The 20,260-nt window shown below is 34.5% G+C and overlaps 1 protein-coding gene across 1 annotated transcript; it reads left to right on the plus strand.

The window, feature by feature from the left end:
• Positions 1–1,686: 1,686 nt before the first annotated feature.
• LOC141333294 (protein mono-ADP-ribosyltransferase PARP12-like) lies at positions 1,687–18,700 on the plus strand. The gene is made up of 12 exons (XM_073838271.1): positions 1,687–2,016; positions 4,103–4,238; positions 4,310–4,610; positions 5,523–5,570; positions 7,875–8,001; positions 9,491–9,656; positions 11,113–11,245; positions 14,521–14,617; positions 15,399–15,483; positions 15,561–15,691; positions 15,766–15,911; positions 16,675–18,700. The coding sequence occupies exons 1-12, from the start codon at positions 1,733–1,735 to the stop codon at positions 18,372–18,374; spliced, it is 3,354 nt and encodes a 1,117-aa protein (XP_073694372.1). The 5' UTR covers positions 1,687–1,732; the 3' UTR covers positions 18,375–18,700.
• Positions 18,701–20,260: the final 1,560 nt, after the last annotated feature.

Consider the following 20,260-nt stretch of genomic DNA (forward strand, 5'->3'; position numbering starts at 1 on the left):
TATCTATCTATCTATCTATCTATCTATCTATCTATCTATCTATCTATCTATCTATCTATCTATCTATCTATCTATCTATCTATCTTTAAATAACATGGATATAGATATGTATAGACAGACATCGATATAGATATATACATATTTATACTTGTACATAATTTATATTATATATAATTCTAAAATAGTAACTGGTTGATGTAGTAACTGGTAATAACTGGTTGATTAGTTCACTTATAATTAATTTGAATATATATATAATTCACCAAATAACATACTTTAAAATGTTATAAAAAAATTTAAATACATAAAAAATGTAAACATTAATCATATAAAAATAACATAAATAATAATATTAAATCATTAAAAATCTTTAGTAGGCTGTCCAGATTTGCATTTAGTCTAAATGTAGGTTACTGTCATTTTAAAACTTTATAAGTAAACTTTGATATATGTTATATTAACGTTGAAAGAAAAAATATTTTGAGATCAACGTTCTCTTAACGTCCTTATGATGTTATTTACTTGACGAACGTTCTCATAATGTTGCGTAAACGTTCTTAGAACATATTCAAATCGTCCTCATGTTAGCCTACTTCTACTTGATGAACGTTCTAAACAACTTTCTGTCAACTTTAAATAGGTTTATAATCATATTATCGTATAATAAAAAAATGTAGATTTAAACAGATTTAACCCTTGTGCGACCTTATGGACATTTTTGTCCATTTGAGTTTTGTTTTTTGTTAGAAGTGTGCCTGTGTTAATGCCAACTGCATACATTTTGGCTCAGGTGTTTATTTCACCCTCATTTCCTTCAAAAAACCTTCCATACCTTAAATGCTCACACTCAGGACCTTAAGGACAAAAATGTCCAGATTGAAACCCATTTAAACTTCAAGTTTTTTTTTTTTTTTAACCCAGGGCCATTTGACTATAAAATGATGCAGTATTTGCTAATAATCATTAAATTGTACATTTAAAAAAAAAATTACTAGATTGTGCCATTTTTTTAAATTTGGCATATACATTTTTTTTAAATCTAATACTACATAACAAACATAAATGCCTCAGAATTAATGTTGTTGTTCTTCACGGACACACCCAAGAATCTAATAAGCCAAGAGAAGAAATTCTTCTCAGCATTTAGTATATGGAAACTATATTTTCATAAAAAAAACACCTGTGGCATTATACTGTCATTTTATAAGTGTTATTCACTTGACGAACGTTCTCATAATGTTGCGTAAACGTTCTTAGAACATATTCAAATTGTCCTCATGTTAGCCTACTTCTACTTGACGAACGTTAAATAAGTTTATAGTCGTATTATTATCGTATAATAAAAAAAACGTGGATTTAAACAGATTTAAACGTTTTAGAAACGTTCCCACAACGTTTTTATAACCTTAACTTTTTAAACCTGTGATTGAAGGCGCTCTTGGATCATTGGAATTTAATTAAATCACTGCTCATATTTTTTTTTCATATTTCTCGTGAATGATTTAGGTCATATTCGATGTACCACACAGGTTACACCCATATTTGCATAATAATGTTGATAGTTTAAATGTAATCTTGTGATGATGTGATCATTTAAACCAAACCGGGCGGGAGTTTCTTCCCTTAAGTTTCGTTTTCTCCGAGTGACGCGCTGATCTGGAGTCAGTGAGTCAGTGTTCAGAGACATTCACCCGCATAGAAACCCTCCGCGGTTCGGTCGGTGTCAGAAATCATGGCGGAGGAAACTATCCTGACGGTTCTGTGTGGGAATCACGGATCGATGGATTATGAGCGTCTTCTGGACATTTCATACGGGCTGAAAGAAATAACCGCGGAGAATTCACTGGATCAAATCCTCCGCCGCAGCGACATCTTCACCGTCATTGAGCGCGACGAAACTAAAGAGGTTTTCGCACAAACTACCGTCAAACTGTGTAGAATGAGCGAGTGTGACAACGAGCTATGTGAAAACATCCATCTGTGTAAATATGAGCTGATGATCGGACGCTGCAGCAGGTAGATCTACACTCTGGGGCAAGTTGTCACAACAGTAATGAACGAAAGGCATTGATTAGATCACAAAAATGGTGTCAGGTGTCATTGATTGTAAATAAAGGCGCACAAACACACTTTACAATCAAAACAAAAACAAGTTTGAACTTCTAAACCAACAAATGTAGTGTTTAAGATGAAGACACTCAGTGTTGTGTGTTCGTGTTTATTTTAGTTAGACGATAATGTAACGTCATGAGCAAATAACGTTCCTCAAGTAACGTTAATGTAACGTACAGTCACGTGTTAGCGCAAAAACATCATGGAACGTTTTTTGTCGCTGCTTGTTTAAGAATTTTCAGAGAAGTAGCACTCCAATAACCTATACAGCAATGAATAAATAAATAATGTACAAAAAAAAAAATAGTCAAATAGCCATATGTTTCAAAATATGTTTGTAAAAATATTTTTAACCATATTTTGTATATTTTCTAAAATATATTTAAAAAATATGAAATATCAAAGATGAAGACACTCTGTAGTCTGTGATTGTGTTTAGTTAGACGATGATTAAAAGTTTAAAACAAATAACGTTACTCCAGTAACGTTAATGTAACGTACAGTAACATTATGGAACGTTTTTTTTAATGTTGCTGCTTATTTAGGAACATTCAGAGAAGTAGCACTCCATTAACCCATACAGGAATGAATGAATAAATAATAAAAAAAGCCAAAATATATATATTTACTAAAATATTCTTCAAAATATATTTGTAAATATACTTTCTACCAGTATATTTTTGACCATATTTTGTATATTTTCTAAAATATATATAAAGAATATGAAATATTAAAGATGAAGACACTCTGTAGTCTGTGTTTGTGTTTAGTTAGACGATGATTAAAAAGTTTTAAACAAATAACGTTACTCCAGTAACGTTAATGTAACGTACAGTAACATTATGGAACGTTTTTTTTAATGTTGCTGCTTATTTAGGAACATTCAGAGAAGTAGCACTCCATTAACCCATACAGGAATGAATGAATGAATAAATAAAAACATATAAAATATGTTAAAAAAAAAAAAAGCCAAAATATATATATTTACTAAAATATGTTTCAAAATATATTTGTAAATATGCTTTCTACCAGTATTTGTTTTACCACATTTTTGTATATTTTCTAAAATATATTGAAAAATATGAAATATTAAAGATGAAGACTCTCAGTATTGTGTGTTTGTGTTTAGTTAAAGGATTATTAAAGGTTTTTAACAAATAACGTTACTCCAGTAACATTAATGTAACGTACAGTGACGTTTTAGTGCAAAAACATTATGGAATAGGTTTTTTTAATGTTGCTGCTTATTTAGGAACATTCAGAGAAGTAGCACTCCCAATAACGTATACAGGAATAAAAAAAAAAAAAATGTAAAAAAATAGGCAAAAATATATATTTACTAAAACATGTTTCAAAATATATTTGTACTTTCTACTAGTATATTTATAATGATAAAATATGTATGTATGTCTTAAGCAATATATATATATATATAGATAATCCAAGAAAATACATTCACATGTCAAGTTTGAAGAAAAACTGATTGATTAGTTGCCAGTAACAATAAACTTATAATGCATTTGAATAAAATTCACCAATGAACATACTTTCAAATGGTCCAAGAAATTACAACATTAAAATACATTAAAAAAAATATTAATTTATTTTAAAATGTTAGTAGGCTGCCCAGATTTGCATTTAGTCTAACTGTATGTTACTGCGAGATTGGAAATGTATTTTTTTCCTCTCATGAAATACAATTTGAAATGTACTTTAGTGTATGAGAAATCTATTTTCTATTTCAAAAGTATAATTAATTGAGCTTCACAGCATGCAGCGTATATTTAAAATATATTTTGGCCATGAAAACATATTTTAATGCTGGACATGAATGATAAATGGAATGTTTTCCTAACGTTCATATGTGACCCTGGACAACAACCCTGGTTCTGACAACATTCAGAAATAACAAAATAACATATCCTGGTGATCCTAGACGACATTCAGACTATTGTAAGTATGACTAGTGAACCTATATCTGTTTCTAAAGGCACGGCTGCAGTTATGGACACCAGCTGATGTCTGAACACAACACGAGGATCCTGAGAGCTCATCGGATGATCAATCTGAGTCGAGAAGATCTGCGTGTGATGTTACTGCTGTCCGACAGCAGCCTCCTGCCTCCTGTGAGCATCTGACACACATACGACGATTCCATCTCAATCCCAGCTCGCTCACCTGTCGCTCTGTTCCTCAGGTGTGCATCATGTTCAACCGGGGCCACGGGCCACATGGGAAATGCCAGGAAGGAGAGAAGTGTGGGAAGCTGCACATGTGCGAGAACTTCATCAGAGGATGCTGCGGCGACACGGACTGCGGACGCTCACACGGTTTCCACGAACCTCACGTCAGAAAAATACTGCACTTCAGAGGAGTGTCCAATCAGCTCATGCCCTCGCTGCCCTTCATCTACCGCAACATCCTCACGCTCAAGATGCTCAAGACTCAAGCGGACCGCAGGAACACAGATGTCCAGCCTCACACAGGCTCTGATGGAGGTATTTTTGTCACATTTTGTTTTGTTGCAGCATTATGTTAAACTGCTTTAAATTAGTTTTTTACCATAATAATGACAAAGCAAAAACCAGATTTGCACATGTTACAGATGCATTAAAAATCAAACACTGAAGTAAGTAGATTGCATAAGTATTCATCCCCTTAACTCAGTCCATAGTTGAAGCAGCTTTACAGCCTCAAGTGTTTTTGGGTCTGATGTGAGCATCTTTGCACATCTGCATTTGGCAATTATCTGCCATTCTTTGCCTCACCTTTTCTCCTCTCCATCTCTGTCAGCTTGGACATTTTCTAGAGTCCTAGTTGTTCCAGTCGTCTTCCATTATGGAGAATGCTTCTGTCAACCTTCAACGCAGCAGATTTGTTTCTGAACTCTTCTCTAGATCATCGCCTTAACGCAAGTCTGTCTCTGAGCTCTACAGGCAGTTATCTTGGTTTTTGCTCTGATCTGCATTTTCAGCTGTTAGACCTTTTCTGAGAGGTGTGTGCCTTTCTAAATCAGACTCATTCAAATGAATTTGCCACAGTTTAACTCCACTCCAAGTGTAGGAACATCTAGAAGCAATATGAATGCTCCTGAGATACATTTACAGTGTCCCAGAAAAGGGTATGAATACTTATGCAACAGGATCTTTTCAGTTTTTTATTTGTAATAAATTTGCAAAGTTGTTACAAACCTGTTTTGTGCTGTCATTATGGTGGATGAGATGTAGATTGTTGTGGGAAAAAAGTAAATTGAAGCAGTTTATCATAATGCTGCAACAAAACAAAATGTAAAAAAAAAAAGGGGGGTATGAATACTTTTGCAAGGCACTGTATCAGGGTTCCTCCTCAGTGGTTTATTGGTTGTGTTAGTTTCATATTGTGATTTAATATGTTCTGTTTTGTCTTCCCAGAGAATGAGATCTGCCTGTCGTTTGTCTTCAGAGGATTCTGCGGAGCAGGTACGAGTGAAAAATGCGTCTGTTTTAGTCAAGTCACACTTATTTAAAAAGCACTTCTTGCAAAACAGCTTTACAGTAATAAAACAGGAAAGTGACTGTGAATGTTGTGAAATTGATCAAATATTAAAAAACTAAAAATCAATTTCAGTGTTTGCCCAGCGAACAGGGAACGCTTTTTTCAGCAAACATCAATGTTATTTTAGCAAATTAGTTTTTTTATTAGTATATTGAATTAGTTTTCATTTCTATATTTATTTAACACTTTGGTTTAGGCTATAGGCATTTTTGTTAGATTTTATTAATATTTTTTTTTAATAAAATACATTTTTTTTAAATTAAAGTTTATTTTATTTCAAGTAACGGAAATGTTTGTATGCTTTTTTGTAACTTAATTACATTTTTTTTATGTTTTACTAACGTGTTCTCACTCAGTAAATAGTCTTTTGGATGTTTCTTTTTCTTTTATATTCTAAGAATTTTAAAATATCCCATTTTCTTGTTGTAATTAAAACATAATTTAAATATTGCAAAAATGTTTTTGTAGAACATTCATTAAGCACAAATATCTTCTAAGAACTTTTTCTCAACATTGTGAGAATGTATATCAAATTTTAGTTAAGTTTAGTTACTTAAAAACTTAAAATAAAAAAACACAAAGTTTTTCATTTATCACTTTGGTCTGGGTTTTTATCATTTTTTTTTTTAATATTTTGAAGTCGTTTTTATATTTTCTGTTTTGATTTTAATTTTAATTAAAATATTAAACTAAACTTTACAAAAAAAATTTAATTTGATGCACATTCTCATAACGTTAAGAAAACGTTCTTAGAACAACATTGTCCTCAAGATATTTGTGCTTAATGAATGTTCTAAAAAAAAATCATTTTTGCAACATTTAAAAAATGTTTTAATTACAACAAGAAATGGGGACATTTTAAAATTCTAAGAATATTGAAAAGAAAATTTATTAAAACTTAAAATTGAAAATTTGTAAGCTCTAAAATGATGTTCTAATTGCAACAGTGCAGCCAAATCAATAATATTAATGATTATAAATTTCCTTTTCTTTGTAACGCTGATAACTGACTGTATGTTATATGGCCAATCAGCAAACAACAATCTTATTTTAGTAGAGTTGTTTTTATTAAAATTAAAATAGGTTTTATTAAAATAGGTTTTTGTCATTTTTGTTAGTTTTTATTAATATTCTGGATTCATTTTAACTTTTATTTTTTCTGTTTCCATTTTAAATTGGAGTTAAAATTGTAGTAATTTTGTTACTTTTAATTAAAATGATAAATGTTGCATTGGAAGCTTAAATAAATTAGCTAATAATAAATAATAGATACATTTTTTAAATTTCATTATAAGTTTATTTTATTTTAAGTAACGAAAATATTTGTATGCTTTTTATGAAACTTAATTAAAAATTGCTATACATCCTCATGTTTTTTAAATAATGTTCTATTTACAACAAGAAAACTGGACACTCTTAGAATATTAAAAAGAAACACCCGAATTACGTTATATTTTAAATGAAAATAAACTTAAAACAATGTTTTCGTAACCTTTAAATAACATTCTTATCACAACAGAAATCTAGAAATGTCAATGTTTTAATAACATTTTCCCACAATGTTTTTAAAACTAGTTTTAAACATTTTTAAATCATTTTTCATCAGCAAATCATCAGCAAACAATGTTATTTTAGTAAAAATTAAAGTTTATATACAATATATATAATGTATATATAATATACAGTATTAAATTAGTTAAATTTTTTATCACTTTTTTCTGGGTTTTTATCATTTGTGTAATTTTTTTATTAATATCTTAGATACATTTTTATACATTCTGTTTTCATTTTCATTTGTTAAAATTTTATTAATTGTTTATTTATTTTTGAAAATATGTCTGTATAGTTTTTATTATTTTATTTTAGTTTTAGTTATTTTAGTACATGAAGTTAAACTAAATGAAAATGAGAAATGTTGCACCTAGCTGAAATAATTAGTTTATTTTATTTAAAGTAACGACAATGTTTGTATGTTTTTAGTTTTAGTTCACTATAGTAACTCACCAGTGACGTCTTGCACTGGACCAACCGGTTTAATGATAATTCCAGTCATGTTTGAACACCACGTTGTTCATAACAAATAAACACACGCCTGTTTAAAGTTACAGTGTGAACAGAAATAAGGCACATTGCTCTTTATTAATTTGTGCACAGTCATCTTTCATAAACCACTGCACAATACATCAGTGAGCGAGATTGGGATCTCAGTGTGTTCTTCTGTCCATCAGATAAATGCAGTAAAACACACTGGAAAATGCCCTATAAGTGGGAGGTGAAGGTGGGCCACATGTGGCACAACTTACCCAACGGTGAACAGATCGAGCAGGATTACTGCCACCCATCCAACATACACAGGTAACATTCACAGGACAGGAAACTGTGCTTCCAAACTCACAAAATCTTCAAAACACCCAGAATATATGACTCTGGACCACAAAACCAGTCATTAGAGTATTTTTTTTAAAAATTGAGATTCATACATCATCTGAAAGCTAAACAAAGACAAAAAAAAAAACAATATTTAGCCAAGAAACAATCTGAGGGTGCAAAAAAAAAAAAAAAAAAAAAAAAAAATATATATATATATATATATAGATATGAACAAAATCGCCTGTAAACTTGTCTGAATGAAGTTCTTAGCAATGCATATTACTAATCGAAACTTAAGTTGTGATATATTTGTGGTAGGAAATTTACAAAATATCTGGAACATGATTTTTACTTAATATCCAAATGATTTTTGGCATAAAAAAAAAAATCTATTTTAATCCATACAATGTATTTATATACTTCAGACTGGTTTTGTGGTCCAGGGTCACATATTATAAATTATATACTTTTATGGAAACCTGTAGGATTTCTGTCCCATCAACTTTTATGCTTTAAAACGTTAAAATGTTCAATAGTTTATATAAAAGGTTAAAATATATTTGTTTATCACATAAAACTATTGTGTCTTATATGCAGTTGTATTATACTGCAACAAAAGTTGTTTTCCAGAAATTTAACTTTAATTTATTTAAAGACATAAATATACACATCAAAAAACAAACATTTTTCCCCCTTACAATTGCTTCAAACTTACGAAGAAATTTAAGCTTCCTTGTTCTTATTGTAAGCAAAATCATAATTAATTTTAGGATATTTTACAGAAATCAGGACTTAACATCTTCAGTCGTGTTACTTCTAAAACAAATGTGACTTGATTTAAGGATATTTACATATTTGTACTAGAAAACAAGTCAAATTTTGCCAAATGCATGAATGTAAATGTAAATCACATTTTCCTAGATTGTTTAAAATGCATTTTAATTTTCATCTAGCACCAGAATTTAGAGATTTGTGACTCTGGAGCACAAAACCAAAGTCTTAAGTAGCACAGGTTTATTTGTAGCAATAGCCAACAGTACATTGTATGGGTCAAAATTGTCGATTTTATGCCAAAAATCATTAGGATATTAGGAAAAGATCATGTTCCATGAAGATAAATCATAAAATTGTAAATTTCCTACTGTAATTATATCAAAAGTTAATTTTTGATTAGTAATATGCATTGCTAAGAACTTCATTTGGACAACCTCAGAGGTAATTTTCTCAATATTTTGATTTTTTTAACCTTCAGATTGCAGATTTTTAAATATTGTCCTATCCAAACAAAACATACATCAATGCAAAGCTTATTTATTAGATGACGTGTAAATCGCAGTTTTAAAAAGTGGACCCTTATGACTGGTTTTGTGGTCCAGGGTCACATTTGAGAAACCTAACTAAACCATTTGAGCCCCAAACTGCTAGTACTAAGATGAATGTGAAACGTGAATGAATAATGTATGCGTCTGCACAGTTCTGGAAGCGAGCCCATTTATTTTGAGGAAATGACTCTGCGTCGAGCTGAGGTCCGGCGTCTCTCCACACAATCTTCTGTTCTTCTGCCCAACTTCGCCCTCACCACGTCCTGGAGCTGGTACTGGAAGGACGACTACAACCGCTGGATCCAGTACGCATCCATAGTATGTCCTGACTCTCATTGGTCTGTTTGTTTGTGATCAGACAGGATCTGGGGCTGGATTCGCGAACATCTTCTTAAGAAATAAAATAAGAAATTTCTTAAAATGAATTCTAAGAAGTTTGTGAGAATGTTCTTAAAGGGGTCATCGGATGGCCATTTTCCACACGTTCATATGATTCTTTAGGGTCTTAATAAAAAGTCTCTGACATACTTTGGTTAAAAATTCTCAATAGTAGTGTAAAAAAAACAACCTTTTACCTTGTCAAAATCAGCTCTGCAAAATTTCAGCTCTTTTTAGGCATGGGCCCTTTAAATGCAAATGAGCTCTGCTCGCCCCGCCCCTCTTTGATGAGGGATTAGGAAACATGTTTATACATGTTACACAGCTAAATGCGGCTAAAGTAAACATTACTGCTGTGTCCCAATTCGCCTACTTATACTACGCCCTAAAAGTATGTACTCTTTTTGTGAAGAAAAAGTACATACTTTTGAGTATGTAGCAGAATAGTAGGCAAGCTTTGGGACATACTACTTCATCATAACTGTTTCTGTAACGGACGCTCTGTTGCTTAGTTACCTTAATCCTGTCACTGTTTAAACTGCCCTGTCAATCATCACAGTTAACATTATCTACATTTCGTTTAATTTAATTTCCTACCGTATTAGAGAGAAATGAAGAGGCACGTTCTTTCAGGAGTCTTTCACACCGAGAACTCTGCTACTGTTTGCATAATTATGCATTTAAACGTTAATGACCAAACATACCATTATAAAAGTTCATAATGTTGCTGCACATGAAATATAACGAGGATAACATTTAAAAAAATAGTTTTTTATTAGGTTACACACTGATTATTTATCACTCAAACCCCTTTCTCTACCTGTCCGTTGGTCGCGCATTTCCTCCATGTTTGTAGTTTTTTAACACTTTTTATGCGTGTTTGTAGTTCTAATCGAATCCTCGTTCACAGCGCAATGTGTTGTGGGCAATATTAGCCGTTAGAGTGTGCATTGATCCGCACTTCGAATTCTGAAGTTAAGTAGTAGACCATCCGGGAATCTTTGGAATACTTTTTTAAACATACTACGATTTGGGACATACTAATTCTATTTTCGAATACTATTTAGGACGGATAGTATGCGAATTGGGACGCAGCATACAGCTTGTAATTCCTCATCAGAGAGGGGCGGGGCGAGCAGAGCTCATTTACATTTAAAGAGCCCAGGCTTAAAATGAGCTGAAATTTTGCAGAGCTGATTTTGACAAGGTAAAAGAGTGTTTTTTTACACTCCTTTTGAGAATTTTTAACAAAGGTAAATTAGAGACTTTTCATTAAGACCCTAAAGAATCATATGAACTTGTGGAAAATGGGCATCCCATGACCCCTTTAAGAATAAATGTCTTCTTAAGAATGTTTGGTGAATCTGGCCTCTGTTTATGATGCTGTTCCTCTCAGTCAGAGATGCACCGGTTGTCTTCGGTCAGCAGTGAGCAGCTGGAGCTCAGATATCAGGAGTATCTACAGCAGGATCGGGAGAACACTGTGAAGTTTACAGCGGGACACCACTTTTATGAACTCTGCTTCAGAGGTTTGTTCTGTGGAGACTATACCCAGATCTTGACTAATCCAACATGACCATCTTCTTCATCTTCAACCAAATTTGTAAACGTAGCTTCTTCTAAAGCTTTTAAGCTACAATCAGTGTTGCCAGATTGGGCGGGTTTCCGCCCAATTGGGCTTCTTTTGATCGGCTTGGACCGGAGAATAACGCATTGGGCGGGTAGACAAAATTTGGGCTGCTTTAAAAAAATAAAAGCCGGCCAATCAGCTGCTTTTTTCTTCGCTTTTATCATTAGTGATTGTTATTTTAATACCTTCGAGCTCAAAGTATCACAGTAATATAATGTGTAGTGCAGTCATCAACTCATTTTTGCTTAACGCAACCCTTACTGGTTTAGTTTAACAGAGACCTGTCAATCAATTTACGTCTTTAACGTTAGTGAGATGTGATGACTTGCGAGTGACGGGGTTTTGGCCCTATAACGGGCAAGATTTTGAATATGCAGCTTATTCATTTATTCATTTTAAGTAATTGCGATGGCAAAGTGGCCTAAATATAAGTTACACGATAAAAGTCTAAGTGGATTACACGTGGTGAGAGATGAATAGAAGACTTCTAAATATAATTGTAACTGAAATAAGAAAACGTGGGTGTGTGCATGAACGTAAATGCCAGCTACATTGTTTCTCATCACTTTATTGTGCACTTTTTGCACAGAAATTAGCATATTTTTACTGTGGACATTGAAAATGATGCATGTGTTTTTCCAAGGGTTAAAGTCATCGGTTAATTTCCACTTTGAAAAGAAGACATTTTACGCATATTTTCGGACTGTTTTGATCCATATTCCTGTGAAATTGATTTATCTTTATTTTATTTTGTCATTATTCTTTTTTAAAGAGATAAAAATGGTCCTTATTAACCTTGACATGGCAATAAAATTCTCATTATTTTGGCAGTTAAAATTTGGGCTGGTTTTTGTTGAAGTGGGCGGGTTTTGGTGAGCTTTTGGGCTGGAAATCGTCAACCTGATCTGGCAACACTGGCTACAACCACTAAACTTGGGTTTGGCCTTCAGACTGTTCTGACTCCATATGCTGCTTCTTTTCTAACTGATCAAACTAACGCTTTTCGTAAAAACCAGACGAGCAAAGTTACAAAGTAAACATGTTAGGAACATGTTAATTCATGTTAAAAAAATCTTAGAAACATGCTAGCAACATGTTAATTCATGCTAGCATTGTGCAAATAATTGTTAGCCATGTGTTACGACATGCTAGCATAGCATACCTCACGTTAGCACCATATTAATCGAAAGAAACATGTTATAAACAAGCTAATTCATGTTAGCACTTAGCAACATAATAAACATGGCAGAAACATGCTAGCATCATGCTAATTCATGTTATCAATGTGCAAATGACTGTTAGCCTTGTGCTACCGCATGCTAGCATAGTGTTAACATGCTAACAACATGCTAATTCATGTAAACAACATGATAAACATGCCAGAAACATGCTAGCAACATGCTAATTCATGTTATCAATGTGCAAATGACTGTTAGCCTTGTGCTACCGCATGCTAGCATAGTGTTAACATGCTAACAACATGCTAATTCATGTAAACAACATGATAAACATGCCAGAAACATGCTAGCAACATGCTAATTCATGTTATCAATGTGCAAATGACTGTTAGCCTTGTGCTACCGCATGCTAGCATAGTGTTAACATGCTAACAACATGCTAATTCATGTAAACAACATGATAAACATGCCAGAAACATGCTAGCAAAATGCTAATTCATGTTATCAATGTGCAAATGATTGTTAGCCTTGTGCTACCGCATGCTAGCATAGTGTTAACATGCTAACAACATGCTAATTAATGTAAACAACATGATAAACATGCTAGCAACATGCTAATTCATGTTATCAATGTGCAAATGATTGTTAGCCTTGTGCTACTACATGCTAATTCATGTAAACAACATGATAAACATGCCAGAAACATGCTAGCAACATGCTAATTCATGTTATCAATGTGCAAATGACTGTTAGCCTTGTGCTACCGCATGCTAGCATAGTGTTAACATGCTAACAACATGCTAATTCATATTAACAACATGATAAACATGCCAGAAACATGCTAGCAAAATGCTAATTCATGTTATCAATGTGCAAATGATTGTTAGCCTTGTGCTACCGCATGCTAGCATAGTGTTAACATGGTAACAACATGCTAATTAATGTAAACAACATGATAAACATGCCATAAACATGCTAGCAACATGCTAATTCATGTTATCAATGTGCAAATGATTGTTAGCCTTGTGCTACTGCATGCTAACATAGTGTTAACATGCTAACAACATGCTAATTCATGTAAACAACATGATAAACATGCCAGAAACATGCTAGCAACATGCTAATTCATGTTATCAATGTGCAAATGATTGTTAGCCTTGTGCTACTGCATGCTAGCATAGTGTTAACATGCTAACAACATGCTAATTCATGTAAACAACATGATAAACATGCCAGAAACATGCTAGCAACATGTTAATTCATGTTATCAATGTGCAAATGACTGTTAGCCTTGTGCTACCGCATGCTAGCATAGTGTTAACATGTTAACAACATGCTAATTCATGTAAACAACATGATAAACATGCCAGAAACATGATAACAACATGCTAATTCATGTTATCATTGTGCAAATGACTGTTAGCCTTGTGCTACCGCATGCTAGCATAGTGTTAACATGCTAACAACATGCTAATTAATGTAAACAACATGATAAACATGCCAGAAACATGTTAGCAACATGTTAATTCATGTTATCATTGTGCAAATGATTGTTAGCCTTGTGCTACGGCATGCTAGCATAGTGTTAACATGCTAACAACATGCTAATTAATGTTAACAACATGATAAACATGCCAGAAACATGCTAGCAACATGCTAATTCATGTTAGCAATGTGCGAATTACTTTTAGCCTTGTGCTACAACATGCTAATTCATTTAAGCCATGTACTAAAACATGCTGGCAACATTTTAATTTATGCTAGCAACATGTTAAATCATGTTAACTTAGTGTTAAAACATGTTGGGAAAATGTTAATTCATGCAAATAACTTCTCAAAAGTTGCTAGCAGTCTGCTAAACATGCTATCAACATGCTAAAACATAAATTGTCCTTCTTCTTTGAGTAAAACCTTTAAACCTTCAAGCATTTCAGTTATTTTAAACTTTCAGATGTGTGTTTTTGTCTGATCTAGTTACTGCTAATCTTGTTCACAGACATGAAACAAAGAAATGAAGTGAGCGGCACAGAGAGACCCGTCAGGCGCCGGCCCGCGTTTGTCTCGTCGGTCGACGTCCAGATCACCAAAGCGAGGTGATGCCACTCACTAGCAGTGTTGAGGAAAATTACTTTAAAAGGAATGCATTACAATATTGAGTTACTTTTTATGGAAAGTAATGCGTTGCGTTACTTTTGCGTTAATTTTTAAATCTGGGCAGAGCTCGCTTGTTTCAAATATAAAAAGTCCTACTTTTGTCAAATGTAAAAGCTTTTTCACAGCAAAAGCCTCAGGCTTAGAGAAAAGTAAATTGCCGTCTGTACAGTAGACCGCAGAAGAACAAATCAACTCAAAGCAATAAAACAAATAGGAAAACAAATGTTAGATTATCTTGAGTAATTTTTGCTTATTAGTATGGATGAAGTGGATCATTAAAGGTTAATAAAATGGGATTAAATACATAAAGGATATTTGTATTATTTAACATATTTAATTACTGCAGGTTTGTGTTGAATTTGACTGCTTTTATTCATTTTGAAGAACACTGGATTGTTTTTTTTAGTGAGTGAGATGAATTAATGCATGTTCACATTTATTCTAGAACTAAAGGAACATCTTACTCACAATTTCTCTCAACATGGGGACAGGAGAGCTTTTAATCAATAAATGAATGGGAAAAGTAACAGGCGTTACTTATTTGAAAAAGTAACTCAGATATTGTCTTGTCAATTAAAAAGTAATGCATTACTTTACTAGTTACTTGGAAAAAGTAATATTATTACGTAACTTGCATAACCCCCAACACTGATCCCCGGTGTGTTTATGTCATACATCTGCCTGTTGTTTTGTGTTATTCTGACTGATCTTGTTTTCCAGAAGTTGCGGCTCCCGTAAGACTCGCTTTTATAAAGGCGTTCCTAAATTTTGGAATCAAACAGCCATTCCTGACTCTGGATTTCAGGTTTGGATTTTTTCGTTGTTGTTGTTTGTTTCACCACCACTGCACACGAATACTACAGATCTCTGGTTCATCTGCAGAGAGTCCGTCTCCCGCCGTCTCACAGAGATTACATGAGAGTCCGTGAGCACTTCACCCAAACTCTGAGCGGTTTTACCATCCGACAGATCGAGCGCGTGCAGAACAGACAACTCTGGGAAGACTTCATGACGTGGGTATCAGAACTGATCGTCTTTCGCAGATCATCCACCTTTTAGTTTGCATAATCATGTGTTTTTTCCACAGAAAAAAGGAAGAAATGAAAATTACAAACAAGCAGGAGAAATACGGCGAGCGGCTTCTATTCCACGCCACTAAATGCTCTCTTGTTGAAGCTGCGTGTCAGAGAAACCTCGACTTTGAGGAGTCTGACACAGCAGTATATGGACAAGGTGTGTTTCTGATTCCTGGAAATGATTCAGATTGACCGTATTTGTTTTAAAGGGGTCATCGGATGCAAAACTCACTTTTCCATGCTGTTTGAACATTAATGTGTGTTGGCAATCACCCTGCAATGATAAAAATCCACCCAGTGGTATTTTTTTAATCTTTAAAAGTAATATCCCCTTTTTAAAAGCTTCTTGTGGGTGTGACGACACACAGACAGAGGCCCCTCCCACAATAGTTGATTGACATGAGTGTCTTACCTTAGCCCCGCCCTCACCGATGTTATAATGAACACAGCAGTCGTCATTTACTCCCGACATCTGAGCCGCTGAAGACGCAGAGGATTAACGTTACATTCGTTTTTAAAAAGGAAAGCACTGATCCCGATCTACATGTGCGTCTATGTTTGTGGGAATCATTTCTGATGCAGCTTCACCCACAGCAGAAGTGAGTTGAAGGGTATTTTATGCATCTTTGCAAACGGCCTTTCTTAATAAACACGGCTAAATGAGGCTAATGTAAACATTACGGCTCATAATCGAACAGCAGAGAGGGGCGGAGCGAGCAGAGCTCATTTGCATTTAAAGGAGCATGCAATAAAATGAGTTGATTTTTTTGCAGGGTGTTTTATTACACTACTATTGAGAATTTTTAACCAAAATGTATTATAGACTTCATTAAGACCCTAAAGAATCATATGAACTTGTGGAAAATGAGCATCCGATGACCCCTTTAACAAACTGATGTTGTTTTCATCTTTTCTGACAGGGATTTATTTCTCCAAGGACGCCAGCTACTGGAATGAGCGAGCGGATGGGTCTGCGGAGAGGCTGATGTTCGTGTGCAGGGTGCTGGTCGGACACTACACCAGAGGAGCGCCTCATTTCCGCCACCCTCCCGCCAAAACCGCTGAAGGAAGGCTGTATGACAGCTGTGTCAACGATAAGCGCGACCCGTCCATTTTTGTAGTGTTCAACAGGTGTCAGATCTACCCAGAGTTTCTTATCACCTATGAGGACAGTAACAAGCGTTTACCAATGTTGCAGTTTGGTGACACTCAGGTAGATGCAGAAGAAACGTGTCAAACCCATAAAGCCACACAACCACTCATCTTCACCAACTCAAGCAGATGCAGAAGCTCTGTCAGGTCACGCAAGCGTCCAGATTCTAAACCAAAACGCACTTCATCCTCCTCTAAACGAACAGAACCTCTCATTACAGTTTTAGGCACAATTGTGGACGTCTCTACTGACTTTTCAGATAAAAAAGTCACAGCAATTCCTGTCTCAACCGAAAGTGCCTCGAATGCACTTCCTGTCTCTACTGAACACATGTCCACTGCACTTCCTGTCTCAGCTAAAAGTGTCTACACTGCATTTCCTGTCTCAACCGAAAGTGCCTCGAATGCACTTCCTGTCTCTACTGAACACATCTCCTTTGCACTTCCTGTCTCAGCTAAAAGTGTCTACACTACACTTCCTGTCTCAACCGAAAGTGCCTCGAATGCACTTCCTGTCTCTACTGAACACATCTCCTTTGCACTTCCTGTCTTAGCTAATAGTGCCTCCACTGCATTTTCTATCTCAACCGAAAGTGCCTCGAATGCACTTCCTGTCTCTACTGAACACATCTCCACTGCACTTGGAGCTAAAAGTTTCTACACTGCACTTCCTGTCTCAACTGAAAGTGCCTTGAAAACACTTCCTGTCTCTACTGAACACATCTCCTTTGCACTTCCTGTCTCAGCTAAAAGTGTCTCCACTGCATTTCCTGTCTCAATCGAAAATGCCTCGAATGCACTTCCTGTCTCTACTGAACACATCTCCACTGCACTTGGAGCTAAAAGTTTCTACACTGCACTTCCTGTCTCAACTGAAAGTGCCTTGAATACACTTCCTGTCTCAGGGAAAAGCATTTCCACTGCACTTCCTGTCTCACCTAAAAGTGTCTACACTACACTTCCTGTATCAACTGAAAGCGCCTTGAATACACTTCCTGTCTCAGGAAAATGCATTTCCACTGAACTTCCTGTCTCAGCTAAAAGTGTCTCCACTGCACATTCTGTCTCAAGGAAAAGTGCCTCGAATGCACTTCCTGTCTCAACTGAAAGCATTTTCTCTGCACTTCCTGTCTCATATGGTCCTAGAATGGATGTCAATCCGGTTCTGGCAGCTCAGAGACTGGACCATTCATCGTCTCAGCGGTCCATGACTCTGTTGAACAGTGAAGCCACAGCGGTGAAGTATTCCGTGAAGAGTGCAGACCTGAACATGAACCGGACCGCTGTCCGTCCCGCTCAGAGTCTGTCTCGCTCCAGTGGATCCGCGTCGAGCTCTTCAGCGCTTTCCTCTCATCAGCGTGTGCTTCCACGTGATCACACTGGAAACTCTTCAGCAGACGCACACAGGAGCGCAGGGACAAGCCCACAGAATCCAGCAGCGCAGAAGAAGAACTGTGCTGTCATGTGATCTGTTACTGTACTCATATCATTATTTGTATAAGGTTATATTGAGATAATATTTGTTTTGACTCTTCATTAAATCATCAGTTGAGTTCAAAGGTTATTTATGGAAATGTGTTAATTATTGAGCTCTCTCTGGTTGAACAGATGGAGTGCATGTCCACACTGATACTGAAAAGCTTTCCAGATGATTATGGGAAGAAATCATCTAATTATCTAGCCATATAACTGCATGATCACAGCCACAGCATTTATAAATCTGATATTTAGTTCTGTCCAGGTCAGACTGGCTTTGGTTCCTGTCAGTAAGAATAGATTTCATCACAGAATAAAAGCTGACACCAAACAGCTCTTGTCTTTGGTCTTTTTACACTTTCCTTTACATGCATGCATTTGTTAGCATTATCAGTGTATCTTTGCTTAAAATAATACATTTGCATCCTAATAGTTTCATATTTTGCTCTGGACTTGCTGGTGGTTTAATCTCTTCAGCATGTTCTTTTTTATTTTTAGTGCATTGTGGCATTATTTTCATGCAAAATAATTATAACTTATTTATTGACTTTTGATTTTGCATGTGTTTCTGTTTGAGGAACAAAATCAAAATTCTACACGAAGAGCTGGACCCTTTGTGTTTTTCACAGTAATTGTTTTGTTTTATAACATACTTAATTTCTGGTAGCTGTTTATGAACTCAACAGGTGATGCTTTTGTACAGTTGCCTAAATTAGCAGCTCATTTGTGACCCTGGAGCACAAAACCTTAAGTAGCACGAGTATATTTGTAGCATTAGGCAAAAACACATTGTCTGAGTCAAAATTATCTATTTTTCTTTTATGGCAAAAATTATTAGGATGTTAAGTAAAAATCATGTTGCATATCTTTAGTCTTTTTACACTTTACTTTACATGCATGCATTTGTTAGATGCTTTTGTCCTCAGTGACTTGCACATTTACTTTATATCAGTTCTTGTATCTTTTCTTAAAATAACACATTTGCATCCTAATAGTTTCATATTTTGCTTTGGACTTGCTGGTGGTTTAATCTCTTCAGCATTTTCTTTTTGATTTTTAGTGCATTGTAGGATTATATTCATGCAAAATAATTATAACTTCTTATTTATTGTCTTTTAATTGTGCATGTGTTTCAGTTTGGAAACTGTTTGGAAAACAGTTTGGAAACAAATCAAAAAAGCCGGACCCTTTGTGTTTTTCACAGTAATTGTTTTGTTTTTGTTTTATAACATACAAACAGCGTTTGGCACAGAATCACTTTCTGGTAGCTGTTTATGAACTCAACAGGTGCTGCTTTTGTACTGTTGCTTAAATCAGCAGCTCATTTTTGACCCCAGAGCACAAAACCTGTCTTAAGTAGCACGGGTATATTTGTGGCAATAGGGAAAAAAACATTGTATGAGTGAAAATCATAAATTTTTCTTTTATGCCAAAATTATTAAGTAAATATTAAGTAAAAATCATGTTGCATGAAGATATCTTGTAAATTGTCCTGCTTTTAATTCATTTGATTAGTAATATGCGGTGCTAAGAACTTAATTTAGACAACTTTAAAGACTATTTTCTCAATATTTTGATGTTTTTGCACCCTCAGATTCGAGATTTTCAAATAGTTGTTTCTCAGCCATGCATAAATGTATGCATAAATCTCAGTTAAAACAAACAAACAAAAAAAAATACTCTTGTGACTGGTTTAGTAGTTCAGGGTCTTGATTTACAGTATGTAAAAAATCATGTTTTTCTTTTTTAAGCCAAAAATGATGTTGCATGAAGATATTTTGTAAATGTCCTACTATAAATTTAATTTCTGATTAATAATATGCATTGCTAAGAACTTCATTTAGACAACTTTAAAGGCGATTTTCTCAATATTTAGAT

This window comes from Garra rufa, chromosome 4 (assembly GCF_049309525.1).
Source record: "Garra rufa chromosome 4, GarRuf1.0, whole genome shotgun sequence".
Classification (NCBI taxonomy): domain Eukaryota; kingdom Metazoa; phylum Chordata; class Actinopteri; order Cypriniformes; family Cyprinidae; genus Garra; species Garra rufa.